General features: G+C 43.6%; 1 protein-coding gene across 1 annotated transcript in view; it reads right to left on the bottom strand.

Moving 5' to 3' along the window:
• LOC149468101 (uncharacterized) overlaps positions 1–20754 on the bottom strand; it is a 94134-nt gene extending 73380 nt beyond the window's left edge. Inside the window, 1 exon segment of the mRNA XM_089670670.1 lies at positions 18802–20754. Within this exon segment, the coding sequence (XP_089526796.1) occupies positions 18802–20696 (1895 nt within the window). The 5' untranslated portion in view covers positions 20697–20754.
• Between the last annotated feature and the right edge of the window lie 1338 nt (positions 20755–22092).

The raw sequence follows: 22092 nt of genomic DNA, 5'->3' as shown, positions 1-22092 counted from the left end.
AAATGTATATGGTGATGTCTCTCTCTCATTCCCTCTTCCCACAGATGATCCAACCCACCCGTACAAGCCAGGAGAAGGGTAGTGGTTAAGGATCTTCACAAACACAAGACCACAGATCCGCCATACGAAGAAACTACCATACCATGTGATGAGAACCGCAGTTCTGACTGCTGATTCCAACGTCTGGATACATGCTTCTAGAGTAAAGAGGATCCCGGAACCTCCAAGGAACCTCCAAGGAACCAGGAGCAACAGATGGAACAGGTAAAGGAGACAGACCTACCAGTGTTCTTCAATCTCCAGAATGCTGCTTCATCCAGAGACAGCCTGGAAGAACTATCTTTTGGTTGTCTCTTAGTGATAAGTGTTTCAGTGGCATACTGGGCTAGTCACTGTTATTATCATCCAGAAGAATGGCCACCAATCTGTGGCCACAACAATAAGACCGTAAATGACAGCGGACTAATAAAAAAGCAGCAGAAAAGATCATTGACCGAGAATATGTCATTATTGAAATGTAAGTATAGGTATGCCAAGCTCTCGGGATTCCAGAGTTGTTGGGTTTGCAGTATACTCCACCCCGAAACTATGAACATTCCTTTGTATGCGGCACCAAAAAATGTGACGTCAATGTTTATTGGTAATCTGAGTATTATCCTCACAAATGTTACTACAAGGCTGAAATCTGAAGTGTTGGGAGTTATGATGGAACCTGAATGGTGTTTTCATTTAGGCAGCAAATCAAATGAAGGAGAAGAATGTTGTAGTCAGTCTAAACTTAATGTCACTGGGATAGCACCTGAGGACGGTGACTTTGTACAAGTAAACACTACTAAGAATGGATGGAAAATACATAGAAAACATTCCTAACAATGCATCCCACAGGAAATACTATGGAGTAGGGCGAGTTTTCATTAACCCAGATTTAGTTGGTTACCCTAACCCAAATGTAAGTCAAGTATGGAAAGATCAATCAGTAGATTTTACTGAAGGGGTCCAGGTATGTTGTGGGTAAAATCTACTGACTGATCTTTCCATACTTGACTTACATTTGGGTTAGGGTAACCAACTAAATCTAGGTTAATGAAAACTCGACCTACTCCATAGTATTTCCTGTGGGATGCATTGTTAGGAATGTTTTCTATGTATTTTCCATCCATTCTTAGTAGTGTTTACTTGTACAAAGTCACCGTCCTCAGGTGCTATCCCAGTTATTATTGTTATCCATGGACCCCCCAAGGACAGGAAGGATGGTGTTACTTAGCCACCTTGGTACCAGTAAATGGATGTCATGGGGGGGACACACAGTGATGCTTTACTGGCTAGTAGTCATCCCTGATATCCTATGAAATGTAGGCATGAGAGGGACTTGTATAAAACAGAAGACCAAGCCTGGCCATGGTTCCTGCATGGACTGGGTGGGGATAGAACTGAGGAGAAGGTGAAATAATTATTCACTCATTATGGATCAGATTATAAATGAAACACAACTAGAAGTAAGTCTTGTGAATGTTGAACTACGGGCATGAAGAAAACAGGTACTCATGAATGAAATGGGAATAGAACAAATGGGAGCAGCATTGACAGGGCTGTGTGAGTCTACTACTGACTATGAGTGTTGTACATGGATACATAACACGTCTGCTGGGATCCCAGACTACTATGAAGTCATTGAGAATCACAGAGACCAGGTAAATGCTTTACAAGCCCCAGCTCCATCCATAGCTGAAGATGACTGGGCTGTGTGAGTCTACTACTGACTATGAGTGTTGTACATGGATACATAACATGTCTGCTGGGATCCCAGACTACTATGAAGTCATTGAGAATCATAGAGACCAGGTAAATGCTTTACAAGCCCCAGCTCCATCCATAGCTGAAGATGTCTGGAACCCTTTTAAAGGGTTGGGAAGATTTGGAGATTTTTTTGGATGGTTTAAGAAAGTAGGCATGCTGATTTTATTATGTTTTTTCTAATAGTTATGTTTTATGTTGCTGCTAAATTTTGCATGTGCATTTTTAACAAGTTTTTTGCCAATCAGGATGCATATTAGAAACAACAACTGTGAAATTTGATGTGTTACTACGTGACAAAAGGAGGAACTGTAAGGAAACATGTCTTATAAACTGACATCCATTGTGTTTAATGCCTCCATTGTAGATGTGTGAGCAAGTTAGTTTCGTGTTTATATGTCACTTGTAACAACTCTTTGCTTCATGAATTCAGTTTCTATTCTGTAGAAATGGAACTGCCCTATGTGGTGGTCTTCAATCATTTGTGGTTGTTATCTCTCTCGATAAGAGTGCAATATATCATTCGTAATTCTGAATTTGTAAAACCTGATAGCACGTATTAAACTTTCAGAGATTCAGCTCGCACACTTCGGTGTCCGGAGCTTTATTCCTCCTGAGCTCAGAGGCTAGAAATTACCGAAGACATTTAAAGGCTACAGACATAGGATGAATCCTTGCAATGTCTATGGTGAAAATCAACATTTTGCTGCCAGCTGAACCCCAGAACCTCCATAAATCCAGTCTAGATACATAAATTGTGTCTGCAGCACAGAGAAGGAAGATTATCCGAGAGAAATCCAGGAATACAGGACGGGGAACACAGCTCAGGAAAGTGACCAGGGGATTACAGGCTGATATCACCCAGTCCCCGCCCTACTCTGGACCAATCAGTGAGCAGTATGGGTGGAGGAATGGATTTAGTGTTCATGACCCACCTGTGCTGATCTCTGTAGGAGTGTCCTCCTCTATAAATGTCCCCGTTATTCCATCCTCCTCCATAGACTGCTGATCATCCCTCACATACGCCTCTTCTTCTTCTGCTTTCACCTCAACTTTTATATACATCAGATCTTCACCCTAAACCAAGAGAATGACAGAAGATGTCATCTGTAAAATATGAGTTTCATTATTGTGAAATCACATACAAAATCCACACATTGTCTCCACAAGTCCATGCTCTGGATGCTCCATCCCACCAACCTTGTAATAGTGAGGGATGGTGTGATCTTCCTGTGTGGAATCCCGGGAATACAGAGGACGGGGACATCTCTCTGGTGGGTTCCTGGTATTAGGTGGCTCCATCATATCCTTGTGTCCTTCTGAAAACTCCTCCATCACTCCATACTCCTCATCCTCCTCTTTATACTCTTCTTTAACATCAATATTATCATCCCCGAGGATTCCACTCTGAAAGATATAATAAAACATTCATTGTAACAAACATGCTGTGTATAAATCACAACTACCAATAATTGTCATCATCTACCTGATGATGGTGAGGGATGGTGTGACCTTCCTGTGTGGAATCCCGGGAATACAGAGGACGGGGACATCTCTCTGGTGGGTTCCCATGACTGGATCCATCTGTAGGAAACACACACACTGACTGAATCCATTGTTTCTATGTGTTTATCAGATGATGGGGGATCTAGGTGGATCCTCCGTACTGCTCTCTCCTTTACAATAAAGTCTCCTCTTACCCGGTGATGTGAGGGGCGGCTGATTGTCCATCATGACGTCCTTGTAGAGATCCTTGTGTCCTTCTAAATACTCCCACTCCTCCATGGAGAAATAGACAGTGACACCCTGACACCTTATAGGAACCTGACACACACAATGATACAGTCACCATCCAGACACATCCCTTGTCTGTTACTGGAGAATGTCCCAGAATTCCCGGCACCGCTCACCTCTCCTGTCAGCAGCTCAGTGATCTCTCTGGTGACTTCTAGAATCTTCTTCTTCTTTCTCTCTTCTATCAGGGAGGGAGGTGGAGGCAATGTGATGTCATATGATCTCCAGACTTCACAGGAGGAAAACTCTACATCTGAACACAAATAGTCACATCAAATGATATTCCCAGAATCCTCCTCACCTCTCCATTCAGGTCTCCATTTTATTAAAGCCCCACTTCAGGCTGAGGTATAATTTCCCCCCACAGGACCCCCACACTACGCAGGGTATAGGCTTGTTGCAGCATTCTGATGTCATTACATACAACGCATGACCAACATGTGCGTCCTGCCTCTCCTAAACTGAAGAGTGAACTTTGACCTTTACCATCCAGAAATCTGTCCGGAATCTGTGGAAGTAAGCTGTCATGTGATCAGGTGACGTGCGGAGGAACGGAGTGTAAATAGCAGACAATTGTCCCCAGAGCCCCTAATGGTGGGGATGGATTTGGCGGCGTGCTGGTGCCAAGTTTCCTCCCCCCAGGGTCACTGCAGGTGTGGAGAAAAGCTGTGTAAGAGGATATGGAAGAGAGATGAGGAGGAGATCCAGGAATCAGGAGAAAGGTCAGGGCAAGCAACAGACGAGCGCATCCAAGAGACCAAGCCGGGGTCACTACACAGAAAATCAATCCAAGGAAACAACAGGCAGGACGAGGAATAGCAAGAAGGAGCTGAGAGACAAATGAGAATATTGCTCAGCCAATGGGAGATGATCTCAGCATGACTTCCATCATGAAGGAGATGAGGGGGAGGGGAGGAAGTCACTGAAGGTGACCATAGATCCATGGAAATTCAGCTGGTTCAGCAGGGATCGCTCACATTTCCATCCATGTGTGGCCACTGCCGGATAAAAGCCACTCCCCCAGCGGCTGCAGCCAATAGCTTCAGTGCTGATCTGTGTATTCTGAGAGCGGAGGAGTCCCTCCATTGTCAGAATACAAGAGTGCAGCGGGGAGGATTCCCCCATCCACCTCCAATGTGTGGATGGGGGAATCACTTCAGGTTTTATGGTCATCCCGCTGGCTGAACGATAAAACTGAACCATGTAGGCCAGCTTTGGGGGCAAATATATTATCATCAACTCCTCCCCCTGAAGGGGTTCATCTACGTATTACCTCCTCTGCTGCCAGATCCAGGAATGTTGACTCTCTGCTTCCTCCTAACTCACCTCTCACCCAGAACATCCTTAGTGTACTTGACATCACTTCCTGTCTGTACCTGACATCACTTCCTGTCTGTAACTGACATTACTTCCTGTATTCCATAGAGACTTCCTGTCTGGGTAGAAGTGAGATCCCCACCTTGTGGAGCTCAGAGGAACTGCAGCCCCGAGAAGCGTCTGGTAGTGTGACCCCGGCCTTGTGCTGGGTGTGTATGGACCAGCAATGGGCAAACTACGGCCCGCGGGCCGTATACGGCCCGGCGGACCTTTTAATCCGGCCCGCGGAGCTAGGCTCCCGCAAGGCCAGTGGTCGGCAAGCCGCGGCTCTTTACAAATTTAGATGCGGCTCTCCTGTGTGCCGGGCGCCCGCTCCCCTCCCTCCTCTCCTCCTCTCCCCTCCCTCCTCTCCTCCTCTCCCCTCCTCTCCTCTCGGATGGCCGCCCCCCCTCTCGGATGGCCGCCCCCCTCCCTCCTCTCGGACGTCAGGACTCTGCAGCTGTCAGGATGTAGGCGGGGCAGCCAGGATGTAGGCGGGGCAGCGTGACGAACTCCTCTCACAGTCCTCCCTGAAGACCAGAACGGCGCGGGAATACGAGAGGAACGCGCGGACCAAAGGTAAGTGAATTGACACAGGGGGGGGACTTACTATATGGGGGATGAATTACTATATGGGGGACTTACTATATGGGGGATGAATTACTATATGGGGGACTTACTATATGGGGAATGAATTACTATATGGAGGACTTACTATATGGGGAATGAATTACTATATGGGGGACTTACTATATGGGGAATGAATTACTATATGGGGGATGAATTACTATATGGGGGATGAATTAATATGGGGATGAATTAATATGGGGGATGAATTACTATGTGGGGGATGAATTACTATGTGGGGGATGAATTACTATGGGGGATGAATTACTATATGGGGGATGAATTACTATGGGGGATGAATTACTATAGGGGGGATGAATTACTATGGGGGACGAATTACTATATGGGGGACGAATTACTATATGGGGGATGAATTACTATGGGGGATGAATTACTATATGGGGGATGAATTACTATGGGGGATGAATTACTATATGGGGGATGAATTACTATATGGGGGATTAATTACTATGGGGGATGAATTACTATAGGGGGGATGAATTAATATATGGGGGATGAATTACTATAGGGGGGATGAATTACTATGGGGGATGAATTACTATATGGGGGATTAATTACTATGCTTACTATGGGGGAATATTACTATACTTACTATGGATGACACATACACATCATTCATCTACTCTTGGTCCGGCCCCCGGGTCCAATATATGAACCCATTGCGGCCCTCAAGTCAAAAAGTTTGCCCACCCCTGGTATGGACTGTAGATCCTTATAGAGGGGTCACCTCCACTCCCACCAAGGGGGACAGAAATATATGACTGCTCGGGGGAGGGGTTTTGGCCCCTTTGATTTTGCAGTAACATTGATGGCAGATTTAGTCCTGTAGAACATCTGGTATATGGATACAAAGCCCCCCAGCTGGGAGTAAAGGGTGGAAATGGCTGGTGACCCCCAGATTTGGGCAATGATGTCATCACTATAAATGGATAAAACCCGCGCTATGTGTAACAACTCCAAACCTACAAAAACCTTCTAGCGGACTGCTGCTGTAACAAAGGGAAGGATTCCCTGTCATCTAGAAGAGCATTATGTGTCACAGCGCTGTCCTATTGTGTGTGCACAGAAATCATCACAAATACACTACAAATATGTGGAGACATTCAGAGATAAAGAGCTCGGGGCTCCAAATCCTATTCTCTGCACATCCACTGCTTCCACTTTACACCCACTTCATTGGTCTTATGGGGTTTATCAATAAATTAAGGAAACTGAACCGTGTGCAAATCCATCCACAACATAAAGTGCTTTGTGCTCAAGATGCTGCTCCCTGCACATCCACTGCTTCCACTTTACACCCACTTCATTCATCTCATCAGATTTGCTGCTATAGGAAATCATGTAAAATGATGTCCCATCTCGCTGTTTGTAAAAACAATTCTGCAGCTAATTGGCCACTAGGATTACTTTTACATGAAAGCCGCCCACCAGCTAATAAACCAGCACTAGAATGGTGCCTGTAGCTGCAAGCATCCTCCCGGTATAACCACTCCAAGTCCAGCGACGTTCCAGTACATTGCTGGTCCATGTTGGACATATATGTACCAGCAGAGAACACGGACATACGATGAATCGGGTCTGCGGACCAATATGACTGCAATTCATTTTTTTCTGTAATGTCCATGTTGAGGGTTCAGCCCCAATAAGTTTTAATTTCATAAACGGTGATAGAGTTCCATGTGAATTGTGTGACAAGAGCTGAATTTGGGGGGCGGCCATGTATTGTGGTGTATAAATTGCCTTGGCCCACAATTGGTACAAATCTTCTGTGAAGAACAGTGGAGGGGCTGAACACTAGTGCTGGCAGTGACCGGGCCGATCCGGCTAACACTGAGTATTGGGGACACTATACAAAGCCGGCACTAGTATAGTTCTGTTCATGATCAATATATTGATCCGTACAAACACTATACTAGTAATGGCGGTGATCAGCGACCTATAGCGTGAGTGCCACAGTGTGCGGCCAATCTAACGCCAGCTGACCCTGGCTGGGAGGGGCTTACTGACCCTGACACTATGTGATGTCACTAGTGGCAGGAATACAGAGATCAGTGATACATTCTATATACTGACACTGTACTAATGGCACTGGCTGGGTGATAAGGTGTGGTCATGGTTCCCTACCTACACGGGATGGGTGATAAGGTGTGGTCATGGTTCCCTACCTACATGGGATGGGGAATAAGGTGTGGTCATGGTTCCCTACCTACACGGGATGGGTGATAAGGTGTGGTCATGGTTCCCTACCTACACGGGATGGGGAATAAGGTGTGGTCATGGTTCCCTACCTACACGGGATGGGGAATAAGGTGTGGTCATGGTTCCCTACCTGCACTGGATGGGTGATAAGGTGTGGTCATGGTTCCCTAACTACACGGGATGGGGAATAAGGTGTGGTCATGGTTCCCTACCTACACGGGATGGGTGATAAGGTGTGGTCATGGTTCCCTACCTACACAGGATGGGGAATAAGGTGTGGTCATGGTTCCCTACCTACACGGGATGGGTGATAAGGTGTGGTCATGGTTCCCTACCTACACGGGATGGGTGATAAGGTGTGGTCATGGTTCCCTACCTACACGGGATGGGTGATAAGGTGTGGTCATGGTTCCCTACCTACACGGGATGGGTGATAAGGTGTGGTCATGGTTCCCTACCTACACGGGATGGGTGATAAGGTGTGGTCATGGTTCCCTACCTACACGGGATGGGGGATAAGGTGTGGTCATGGTTCCCTACCTACACGGGATGGGGAATAAGGTGTGGTCATGGTTCCCTACCTACACGGGATGGGGAATAAGGTGTGGTCATGGTTCCCTACCTACACGGGATGGGGAATAAGGTGTGGTCATGGTTCCCTACCTACACGGGATGGGGAATAACACTCATGATAAATAATGACACAAACATTATTGATGATATACTGGAGAGGAACTCTAAGGACACGGGGTTGCTAAATACTGAGACCAGAGCTATTAGAGAACAGCTGGAGATGCCAGAATTAGCTATGGAAAGCATGAGTGCTGCTCTGACAGGTCTGTGTGAGATGACAGAGGACATCTATCAGTCAGCGATACGCCAGTAGGAGGAGCTCGAGCAATGACGTCATATCCAGCGTCGACGCCATCTTGGTGCACCCGGATATATCCACACATGCAGTACACCCATGCTGTAGTGGAACTAATGCTGTGAAAACATCTACATATGTGAGTAGATCCGTCTTTATATTTTAACAATAAAAGGTTTTACACTATATCGGATTTTCTTACTTTATTGGGGACGAGTTTGGAAGGTCATTGGCCCTGAGAAGCAGGAGAGTTCAGGGGAGACCCCGGTACAGGAGAGAGTCCCAACATTACTACAAACAAGGAAGCTTTCCTGTGGAACAGCAATACTGCAAGGCTCATTGGCCCTGTGGGGCCGGGGCAGGAAGGTGAGGGGGCACCCCAGCCACTGAGGATTGTCACTGATTGGTTGCACACCGGCATGAAGATCATAATTATTATCATGAATGAATTGTTTCCATTAAGGACACTTTATTATTGTGTTGTGCATGCCACACACTATGAAGGGGTTTATGCCCCCATGTAGCATGTATTGAGGGACACAAGGACTATTGCACTTTATAGGCCATCTGGAATATTGGGGTTCTATTTACTTCTATACACTTATGTGTTTCTATCACATCCTTGTAAGAGTTTTCTATATGTGCTCACATCAGTTTATTTGTATTATTCCATTATATTTGTCTATGTGATATTATTGTCTAGCGCTGCACTACCTATATATTCATCTCAGCCCCCCTGACCACATTGTGACCCCTCTGGCTATCACACCTGAGCTGCTAAGCAGCTTCTGACCAACCATTAGGGTGTAGATCCCCCTGGCTGAACTAGGAGGGCGCTACAATGTATAATCTTCTACCTCAAAAGTCCAATTTTACTAGACATACAAAAAGTATATGTGAGCTAGAAGGAATCACTCTCCTGTGGGAACACTTCAAACATTAGAGCTCCCCCTAGCTGCAGCCTGGTAATGACATTACTAGGAGGTCTGTTCATTTATCTGCTCCATACTTCCCGTCTTTATATAATTTAACATAACATAACATAATACAATAGAATAGAATATATTATATCTCCTGACATTTAGGGGTCTATTCATAAAAACATTTGTCTAGCAGAGCGCTCAGTGACAAAGCATGTACATTCCTTCTGTGTGAATGGGAAACCATTTAAAATGAATTTTGACTTAAAATGGAAAATGTTGCTTTTGTTAGAATTTCTATGAGGAAGATCATATTCTCATCGTTTCCCCGGGTTGAACCATGGGAGTTATTATATAAAATAATAGACAAGGGTCATTTTCAGGTCTCAAGTCCCGCAAGAGACAAACTTCTCCCCAACTGAAGTATTTAGTTCTGTGTATAGAGAAGGAATGGAAGCCGGGACCCCTCAGTGCAGGAACAAGGGGGGAGGTGATTACAAACACCAAATAATCCTGTGGTGGTCCCCACATCCTCTAGTCTAGCTGAGATGTCATTGTTCTGCCAACGAGAAGGATGAACAAGATGAAGAGACGCGGTATATGGAAGTATTCTCTACGTTTCTGCAGACACAGGGACCATTATTCCAAGCTGAGGGATTCTGGGAGAGCTCGGGAATAAACGTCACAGTGGAAGAATTTCTGTCCTCCAATGTAATGAGGACAAGAGAAGTCCCACATCATGGATTATACACTGTGTCACGGATAAAATGCATGCCCATGATGACTAGCTAACCAAAGCGTGGTCCGCCCGTGACTTGGGGTAAAGAGGGAATGAGGGGGACTTTGAGCATATAAGACTGGCCAGGATACCCTTTCACAGCCCGCACTACCTCTGGCCACCACTAGAGGGAGACTCCACTCCAGCTGGCTGACCACACACAGGCAGATATGAATCTTATATACAATCTGGTGCACGCTAAGGATTGAGCAGTCTAGCAATTGGCACACCCTTCTAGGATTCCTCCAGCTATCCTACAAGCTAGAACCCCGGTGTTAATCACTCTTCCACTGTCCACAGACCCCCACATCAGACACACAACACACGGTAGCTTGCCACCACCTAACAGTTTGTCCACAGACTGGTCTACTGGGCCACCACACACACACAGATCTCCGTCTGGCAGATCTATGTTACAATCTGTAGGCAATCTGCCAACACGCAGTACAATTGCATACAGATTGGCAATGAACTTAGACCGAGCACATAGACTCTACAATACAACAATCTCTCCGGAGATATGAGCCCGAGCTTAGTACACAGAAGTCACTTATTCATTTTATGATTTAATATCCCAAAAGTGGGCAGTGTATTAAATATGTACAAAGAAAAAAAAGTTGCAGAAAATACAAAAAGACACACAATTGGCTATTCACAGTAAAATAAAAGGGAATAAAAACAGAAATAAAACTTTTACCAAGATTTATCCTGCGACTGGAGCAAGTCAGAGAAAGTCCACGATTCACCAGTCACATGGAATCGGCTCCGTACAAATCACCCCATCCATATCTCAGGGTACTCAATTTATTGAAATATGGATGTGGGCTGCACATGAGCCCTTGGCCAATCAACCCTGGGGGGTGTTCCTGTAGCAGCCCATAGGATGTTCTGGGTTCTGAAGTGCCCAGAGATGAATGGGCCAGGAATAGTTTGGATCACTTGGTCAGGGATAGAATTTCAGACACCAGTGTGTTAGTCTGAACACAACAGTACCAATCGCTGTTCAGCTCTTGCAATCAGGCACCATAGAACTGTTTCCTGTGTTTCTCTGGGATTCCACAGGGGCTACAAATACAGTTTTACATGCAGATGTAGCCTACAGTGTGTCCAATCAGAAGGAAGTATTTTCATCTCTCTGCAACAAATATTTTAGCTTTTATCAGAGATGAAATACATTCCTTTGATTTGTGGATATAAATCAAAGCTGACAGACACTTCAGAGCCTTCTCAAGGTCTCCTGCTGACTCTTGTAGCAGAAATGACTATGATTCTTCTTCTAGGTTCAAGAAGGTGGCAAACTCTGGCTACATAGGTGACAACATTGTATTGGCATCCAGGTGACACCTCTAGCCTAGAAGCTGCTCTGTCCTTTCAGATGCTAATTGGTGAACATATGTCTCTGACCGAATACTGAACACTTATCTGTAAAAACATGGAACGAAACTAGATTCACAATTACATATTTCTACTGATCACCTCACATCTCAGCTAGCCAACCCTTACATTTATGTTACGCATTGCTCCAAAAAATGAAAGGAACACTTTGAAAACCCATCAGATCTCAATGAGGAAAAATATCCTGCTGGATCTCAATACTGACATGGGCTGGGTAATGTGTTAGGAATGTAAGGATGCCCCATTGTTTGATGGAAATGAAAATGATCGACCTACAGAAAACTGAATTTAAAGGCACCCCAAAAATCAAGAAAAAATGATGCAGCAGGTGAGTCCATTTTACCAAAATTGAATTGCAACAACTCAGAATGGTCCTCAGTAGTTTGTATGGCCCCCACATGCTTGCATGCATGCCTGACAGTGTTGGGGCATGCTCCTAATGAGACCACGGATGGTGTCCTGGGGGATTTCATCCCAGATCTGGACCAGGGCATCACTGAGCTCCTGGACAGTCTAAAGTGCAACTGGGCAGCTTGGATGAATCTAAACATGACATCCCAGAGGTGTTCCATTGGATTTAGGTCAGGCCAGCATGGGGGCCATTCAGTGGTATCAATTCCTTCATCCCTCAGAAACTGCCTGCACACTTTCGCCACATGAGGCCGGGTATTGTCGTGCACCAGGAGGAACCAAGGACCCAATGCACCAGGAGGAACCCAGGACCCACTGCACCAGGAGGAACCCAGGACCCACTGCACCAGTGTAGGGTCTGAAAATGGGTCCAAAGATTTCATCCCAATACCTAATGGCAGTCAGGGTACCATTGTCTAGCCTGTAGAGGTCTGTGTGTCCCTCCATGAATATGCCTCCCCAGACCATCAGTGACCCACCACCAAAACGGTCATTCTGAATGATGTCAAAGGCAGCAGAACGTTCTCCATGGCTTCTCCAGACCCTTTCATGTCTGTCACATGTGCTCAGGGGGAACCTGCTCTCATCTGTGAAAAGCACAGGGCACCAGTGTTGGACCTGCCAATTCTGGTGTTCAATGGCAAATGCCAATCCAGCTCTATGGTTCCAGGTAGTGAGCAAAGGGCCCACTTGAGGATGTCGGGCCCTCAGGCCACCCTCATGAATTTCCTCCTTGCACAAAGGAGCAGATACAGTTCTGCTGATGGGTTAAGGAACTTCTACAACCCTTTACAGCTCTCCTAGAGTAACTGCCTGTCTCCTGGAATCACCTCCATGCTCTTGTCTCCTGGAATCTCCTCCATGCTCTTGTCTCCTGGAATCTCCTCCATGCTCTTGTCTCCTGGAATCTCCTCCATGCTCTTGAGACTGTGCTGGGAAACACAGCAAACCTTCTGGCAATGGCAAGTATTGATGTGCCATCCTGGAGGAGTTGGACTACCTGTGCAAACTCTGTAGGGTCCAGGTATGACCTCATGCTACTAGTAGTGATACTTGTGGTGGTTTATGTAAGGATTTATTCTACTTATAAAGGGCGTGTCCCTTTCCCTTAGATGGAATATTACAGTGCCTCCAGCCGTTAAAATACGGCAAATATTTAATGAACCAATAATTTGGACACCTTGATAATTTGATCACCACTTATTATTATACCTTGAGTCCTTTTAGCCAATATGATTTCGTACCATACACACAAAATTTGTCTTATAATAAATAAGTATATAAATTTATTTATGTACAAAAATCATATATATATTAACACAAAACGCAAAAGACTGGTGATGAATGGATACTGGTACACACGATCAAAGATATACTATACCAATATTATACACCAAACAATTATTTTTAAACAATGATAATAAAGGTTACAATAAAATTGAGTGATATATGGTAATTTAGAGTATTTCAGAGGTTATTTCTCCCAAAACGTGGCCATAGGAATGGGAGAAAATATTCCCTGATAAATTATACTCTAACCAATAAAAATTAATGATTTATGCAATATGTAAATTTTCAATATGACATCAACAATTTCTAGCAGTAATGATCTGGATCTTCCTATATATATATATATATATATATAAACACCCAATGCCGTTATTATCACTCTAAGTAACAGAGGAGATATACAATATTAGAGCTAAACAGTCTCACCACACCCAAAACCTGGATTATGACGCCTCCCCAGTGGATTCAGCTGGCAATGGAAATGCCTTCAGGGATGACCGCAGGGGGCAAGTGAGAGATAGTGCAATAGGTAGTGATGTTGGAAAATGTAGGAAGTTAGAGGTACAGAGATTTAGAAGTTTAGTAAAAGTTTTTTAAAAGTTTGAAAAGATTAAGTAGTGGTTCTTCAGAAGGGATAGATTTCAGCCTCGTCAGATTTCTTCAGCTTGCGGTTCTCCTTTGGTAGCTTGTTTCTTTTTGTGTGTCTTTTTTTCAGCTTGTTTTTCTTTAAATGAAGTGCATGGCTTTTTTATACCATCTAAACTATTGTTCTAAAAGACCCTCCCAACAGGCTTTTTGATTGGCCGGTCGAGAAGTGTATGTACCTAAGCTATCTCTCACCTGTCCACTGGGTGGCAGTCAGGGATCACAAAACAATTTGAGTATTTATGATGACACATACCTTGGGTGGAACCCAAGGTGATTTTAGGTATTAAATATATATTCCAAATATATTTAATTCTACCTATAATGTTTCGGATAGGAATCATAGAAAGATATATGTGCATTCAGTTTTTCATTTCCCTGAGATTCAAACTTGTGTGAAAACATTTGCTTCCTGATAGAAATATACAACTGATACCAATTCACAATATATCTTACTTTTCATCATTTCATACTTAATTTAGTGGTATACAATCCCCAACTCTGCTGAATATATTTTTGTTTGAGAAAGAATGTGAATAATGTATCTTTCTTCTAATGTCTTTGTGGGTAAAAATATAAGTTCTGAGTTTCAACTTTTTGGTCTTAAGAATGACACAGGAAACCTCTGTTTATGGGTCTATTGTAAAGATAATAGGGTAAACAACCAGTTGTAGCTTTCGTTTGAAAAGTCTGTTGGTTTATCACTCTCCCCAAGGTTTTGTTTACTCTTCTCAGACTTACAAGTATGGTCTTACGTATTGTTAACTTGGTCGGTGTGGTGACTCACTGTTTGGAAGTCCAACATTGTATTTGACTGTCTAATTAACTTTTGTAGGTGCAATCTTCTCAACTCCGAGAGATAAATAGCACTTGTTGAGAATATACACCTTAGCTAGTCTTATAGTCGCCAACCTAAGCTCTCAGGATTGTCTGTCTTGGACCACCTGTAGATATTCAAATAGTCTATTGTCTCTGGAAAGAGCCCCTTCTATTCATTGTTTGCATGTAACTTCACTAGAAGGTCATTTGAATTCTAACCAGGAAAAGGTAACACTTAACAGACGGCTAGGCTGGTTTGCTGTTGGAATTAAATTATGTTTTTGATAGATAGTCCCCAAAAGTCACTACATACTGACCCTAGCCAAAAGAAAAACTAGTGAACAGTCAGTAAAGATGAGTAGGGAAAAAACTGTCAGTGGCCTCCACCTGTAAATTCCTGTTTTGAGGGTTGTCTAACTGTTACCCATCTAGTGCACCTGTTGTTAATTTCATTAACACCAAAGCAGCTGAAACTGATGAACAATCCCCTCTGCGACTTCACTGACCAGATCAATATCTCAGGATTCTCATTGACTTGATGCTAGACTCTGATTAATAAGTCTTTCTTTCATTTTTTGAGCCGTGTATTATGAATGCTAACTCTACAAAGCTGCAGATCTGTGAGAGTTCTTTTCTGGATTCTTCTGTTTATAGATTACTGAGACCTTTACGGTAAGATGTGCATTTCCTCATGTAATGTTCTATATGTGTGTTTTGTTTTTTCTGTTGGTTGGACTGGATGGATTGGTGTCTTTTTTCCATCCAGATGAACTCTGTAACTATGTAACAAGGTGACTCCAGTAACACTGCTGAGACTCATTTTGTTTTGGTGAAAAGGTACAAAAAGAAACCTCCGTTTCCATATATTTCAGATTATACAAAAAGACGTGATGGGGATAAAATACCAGATTGTCTCATAAGAATGTAGGAAGTATATTATGTTATGTTTGCTGATTTGTAATCCCATGATATATATTTAGTGTGTTGGAGTTTATCGGTATTGTTAGGAATATTGTATGCATGCTACCAAAGCCGTAATCAATCAGTAGATCAGTATACAAATTATTCTTTTTATTATCTCTCCTCTGTGTGTACAACTATTATTCTAATCACTTTATGTAATTCAACCTCCTGATAGTTACAATTCTCCATTTAATCACTCTTACACCAAAACGTAATGATTGTAAATGAGGAATAATATCTACTCTCCAAGGCATTCTATAGATTTCACAAGGGCCAATTTGTTATAGTAAAATATTAATTTTTCCCGATCACAGATTAGTTACTTCTGTCCCCAAATAAACTCAGACCAGACAATTATTATCCAAGGGTGACGCCCAGTGGCCATGGGAGGTAATGCTTGAGTAAACATGGGTTAATCAGATTCCCCAATCACAGAGAAGGTTCCACCTCCTGGCCAGGTTTTTTCAGATTTGATGAGTGTATAAGTCATAACTAGATAAAACCAGCAGGAAAACTCACAGAGGGAGGATCATCTACACAGCCATCTGGAAGGTAGACATCATCTCAGACTCAGATCATCTAAAGACACTCATCAACTGAAGAAGAGACACCATTTTGTAGAGGCTCAAATCCACCCATTGATTGGCAGCCATCTTTGAGTCTGATCATCAGTTCTCCAAAAAGATGACCTGATACTTGGAGGGTAATTATATATTTTCTGTTGATTTTGCTTGCTTAGACTAGTAAGCCAATTGCCACATTCCTTTGTGTAACCTAATAACTCTCCCCATGATAACATCACTTCAAGTTCAGTCATTTATAAAAATGTTCCTGTTCTTAGGCCATACTGGTGGACTATTCTGCATAGTTTATTCCTTCTGCAGGAGACAGATTATTGTCCGTTTTTATTGGTTATGATATTTACAGGGAGACTAATTATTGAATTTAATTCACTCTATTTTAGAATTTTTACAGAAACATCTTAGTGTCAGTGTAAATCACAATCTGACTATTGTTTATGGCGTTTGTGACTTATGTAAATAAATATTAATTTTCATACTCTGCAGTCTATACCTACACAGATCTTGTTTGAGTTCTTAAAGAAGTTTTCAGATTAATTAGGTCAAATTATTTTTGTAAATCATTTTTTGTATTGGAGATACTGTGATTTGATTGATTTGGCTGACTAAATCAATTGTTCGGGTGTTCCCTGACAATTTGGACACTAGATGGTGCTAATTGTTAGGATACTTAGCGTCATCTAAAGACCAATTGAGGTATTTTTGGTTAAAATCAATGGATGGTTTAATTCTGTGGTTTTATGTAATTTATGTCTTCAATGTCTACTGTACTTGAAAATGTATGAGTGTGATCTCAGGTATTTGTATGAAACCACCCCTGACACAGTAAACTAAGGGGTCTATGTGAAAAATATGTTGGGGGAGTGTGGCAAGCATGTGTCCAGCCATGACAAATTCTGGCCGTATTTTAATAAACTTAGTAACTTCCTATAATCATCAGCTCCCTCTAGTGACCATAATGATGTATTACTTCCAAAATACCTCAATCAGGAAAAACAGTTCAATACCGAATTATGGCCACTAGATGGAGCCAATGATCATAGGAAATCCCTGTATGAAAAGACCAACATGTGAAATGGCTGAATGAATGCTGGTCATATTAGTTCATCTATTCTCTAAGTGGGGCGGTATCTATTGGGCCAATCCCTTTTACAAACCACACATAATATCGCCCTTCAAAGTGAAAACAGAAACGATTTGCACAAAATCAAAGAGTAGAAATATTTTCCGGTGGATCCCCTCTACCCAGACCCCATATGTAGACATAGAACAACAAGCTGTGTTCCCTCTCGTGCCGCACTCCTCCAACCACCCAAACCCACACAGAAGCCAAGGGAAATAATGAGAGGAAAGTTCCCCCCTAGTTTGGGGCGGAGTTCTCCTTCCCTCCTGTTGGGGGATGGGAGAAGAATGGACTGAAGACAGAGAGACGCTTCGGGGTCACCACTGTTCTGTAGAGCCTTGAAATGAAGGACATCAACTTCAGAAGTTCTTGTTGTCTGTGTAAAGTTCCCCGATAACGAGATCTGGGCTCTCCCGGCTTCTAGCTCTGTAACCCGCTATATCATTATCAGGAAACGCAACTCCGACACCCAAGAAGGGCTGAAGTTGTGTCCTTCATTTCCAGGATCTACTGACCACTCTGCACCCCGACATTTACTGCACTTCATCCATGTCTTTGGGGGCCTCTCATCTCCTTATCAACTGTTTCTTCCATGATGAAGATCAGCCATGGAGTATATCTGAGGTGTATATCAGGGTGTGCTTCTTCCCCACATGAGAGCTGGGATGTCCAGCAACATTCATCTAGAAGACATTTCCCGCACTCAAGGCACTAATACACCTCCAGGGTTGTGTGGGACCCCTGATGTACAGGAAGACAGGACTTCAGTGAGGAACATTTCCCTCACTCAGGACAGGAAAGTGGCTGCTTCCCCGTGTGAGATCTCTGATGTTTGGAAAGATGCGACTTCCATGAAAAACATTTCCCGCACTTAGGACAGGAATACAGCTTCTCCCCCGTGTGAGATCTCTAATGTCTATAAAGGTGGGAATTCTGTGAAAAACATTTCCTGCACTCCAGACAGAAATATCACTTTTCCCCTGTGTGAGATCTCTGATGTGTATGAAGATGTGACTTCCATGAAAAACAGGAATAAAGCTTCTCCCCTGTGTGAGATCTCTGATGTGTGTGAAGGCTAGACTTCACTGAAAAACATTTTCCGCACTTAAAAAAGGAATTTCCGTGTGAGATCTCTGAGTGTGTGACATTTCTGATGTGTGTAAAGATTGAACTTCCATGAAAAACATTTCCCGCACTCAGGACAAGAATACATCTACCCTGTGTGAGACTTCTTCCCCGTGTGAGATCTCTGATGGTTGGAAAGACTGGACTTCAGTGAAAAACATTTCCCACAGTCAGGACAGGAAAGTGGCTTCTCCTCCGTGTGAGATCTCTGATGAATGGAAAGACTGGTCTTAGCTAAAAAACATTTCCCATACTCAGGGCAGGAATATGGCTTCTCCCCCATGTGAGATCTTTGATGTCTGGAAAAATTGTATTTCTGTGAAAAACATTTCCCGCACTCAGAACAGGAATACGGCTTCTCCCCTGTGTGAGATCTCTGATGTTTGGAAAAATTGGATTTTGTTAAAAAACATTTCCCGCACTCAGGACAGGAATATGGCTTCTCCCCTGTGTGAGATCTCTGATGTGTGTGAAGACTGAACTTGTCTGAAAAACATTTCCCACAATCTAGACAGGAATAAGGCTTCTCCCCTGTGTGAGATCTCTGATGTATGTGAAGACTGGACTTCACTGAAAAACATTTCCCACACTCAGGACAGGAATAAGGCTTCTCCCCCGTGTGAGATCTGTGATGTATGTTAAGACTGGACTTGACTGAAAAACATTTCCCACACTCTAGACAGGAATAAGGCTTCTGCCCTGTGTGAGATCTCCGATGTGTGTGAAGATGGGACTTGACTGAAAAACATTTCCCACACTCTAGACAGGAATAAGGCTTCTCCCCTGTGTGAGATCTCTGATGTGTGTGAAGACTGGACTTGTCTGAAAAACATTTCCCACACTCAGGACAGGAATATGGCTTTTCCCCTGTGTGAGATCTCTGATGTGTGTGAAGATGGGACTTGCCTGAAAAACATTTCCCACACTCTAGACAGGAATACGGCTTCTCCCCTGTGTGAGATCTCTGATGTGTGTGAAGATGGGACTTGCCTGAAAAACATTTCCCACACTCTAGACAGGAATACGGCTTCTCCCCTGTGTGAGATCTCTGATGTGTGTGAAGACTGGACTTGACTGAAAAACATTTCCCACACTCAGGACAGGAATACGGCTTCTCCCCTGTGTGAGATCTCTGATGTATGCAAAGATGTGACTTCTGTGTAAAACATTTCCCGCACTCAGGACAGGGATATGGAATCTCCCCTGTATGAGATCTCTGATGTCTGGAAAGATGATAATTATCTGAAAAACATTTCCTGCACTCAGGACAGGAATACAGCTTCTCCCCCGTGTGAGATCTCTGATGTCTGGAAAGATGATACTTATCTGAAAAACATTTCCCACACTCAAAACAGGAATACGGCTTCTCCCCTGTGTGAGATCTTTGATGTGTGAAAAGACTGGACTTCACAGAAAAACATTTCCCACACTTAGTACAGGAATATGGCTTCTCCCCCGTGTGAGATCTCTGATGTGTGTGAAGACAATACTTGTCTGAAAAACATTTCCCACACTCAGGACAGGAATACAGCTTCTCCCCTGTGTGAGATCTCTGATGTTTGTAAAGATGGGACGTCTGGGAAAAACATTTCCCGCACTCAGGACAGGAATACGGCTTCTCCCCCGTGTGAGATCTCTGATGTGTGGAAAGATTGGACTTCTGCGAAAAACATTTCCCGCACTCAGGACAGGAATACGGCTTCTCCCCTGTGTGATATCTTTTATGCACATTAAGATGGTATGTAGAACTTAACCTCTTCCCGCACTCAGTACAGGAGAATCTCTCCTCTGTTGGAAGGCCGGCCCGGTCCCGCACAGTCTGAGATTCCACAGGATACGAGGAATCCGATGGTCCATCTACACTGGGTGGTGCCGGATGGATATTGGAGGGAGCCGGGTTTTCTCCTGGACTATACTGTGTGATGTCCTCATCTTCTACTTTCCAGTCTGGAGACAAAGTGAGATAATCCTCGGAGGTTTTCCTCATCTCCCGGCCATGGACTAAAATACAAAGACAAAGAGGATTACTAGACAGGAGCTGATTGGTTCCCCCAAACCAGGACTCCGCCCACATCAGGCAGCTTGGTCTCTGAGGAGCTTACAATTCCACCCTCAAGGGAACTAGGAAATGGCTCCTCTGATCTCCTACCAGGTCATTTCTTTATTCATGGACCTTAGTCAGAGAGTGAGGAAACAACCAGAACTGTCTTTTATAGGAGGGACAGTGATGAGGGGATTATAGGACGAGGGTCCCCACCCCCTCTATCACTCATCACCATCTTCCCAACACAAGAAGTACTGCACTTCCTTATTTAGTCCATGATTTAGTCATGAAGAACAGCGGGGCTGAGCCCCACCAGAGGTCAGAGAGTGAGGATGGGGGGAGAACAACCAAGATGAAGACTGGACTGATCCTGAAGACCACCATCATTGGGGTATTGACTCCTCCCTCATTATCACTTTCTGTTTAAGGGTCCAAAGTTGGAGGATGTTATCACATTATTATCACCATGTAAAAGTCTGTGCTCCAATCACATCATCCGATATAAAATGTCCAGCTGGGAGGAAATGGGGGGAACAAAAGAGAATCCATATTATGTGTATATATAGCAGTGGGGGGAGGGGGGAGAGCAGAAGTCAGGAGTATGTTATGTACACCATAGAGTATATAGTGCAGGGGTCAGGAGGATGTAATGTGCAACATAGAGTATATAGTGCAGGGGTCAGGAGTATGTAATGTACAACATAGAGTATATAGTGCAGGGGTCAGGAGTATGTAATGTACAACATAGAGTATATAGTGCAGGGGTCAGGAGTATGTAATGTACAACAAAGAGTACATAGTGCAGGGGTCAGGAGTATGTAATGTACAACATAGCGTAAATAGTGCAGGGGTCAGGAGTATGTAATTGTACAAGAGTATATAGCACAGGGGTCAGGAGTATGTAAAGTACAACATGGAGTTATTAGTGCAGGGGTCAGGAGGATGTAATGTACAACACAGAGTATATAGTGCAAGGGTCAGGAGTATGTTATGTACAACACAGTATATAGTGCAGGGGTCAGGAGGATGAAATGTACACCATAGAGTATATAGTGCAGGGGTCAGGAGTATGTAAAGTACAACAGAGTATATAGTGCAGGGGTCAAGAGAATGTAATGTACAACAGAGTATATAGTGCAGCGGTCAGGAGTATGTAATGTACAACATAGAGTATATAGTGCAGGGGTCAGGAGTATGTAATGTACAACATAGAGTATATAGTGCAGGGGTCAGGAGTATGTAATGTACAACACAGAGTACATAGTGCAGGGGTCAGGAGTATGTAATGTACAACACAGAGTATATAGTGCAGGGGTCAGGAGTATGTAATGTACAACAT

This window comes from Staurois parvus, unplaced genomic scaffold (assembly GCF_062004578.1).
Source record: "Staurois parvus isolate SC_StPar_1 unplaced genomic scaffold, SC_StPar_1.0 ptg000092l, whole genome shotgun sequence".
NCBI lineage: Eukaryota > Metazoa > Chordata > Amphibia > Anura > Ranidae > Staurois > Staurois parvus.
Note: the sequence above shows the minus strand (reverse complement) of the source record. Positions and strands in the feature narration are given on the sequence as shown.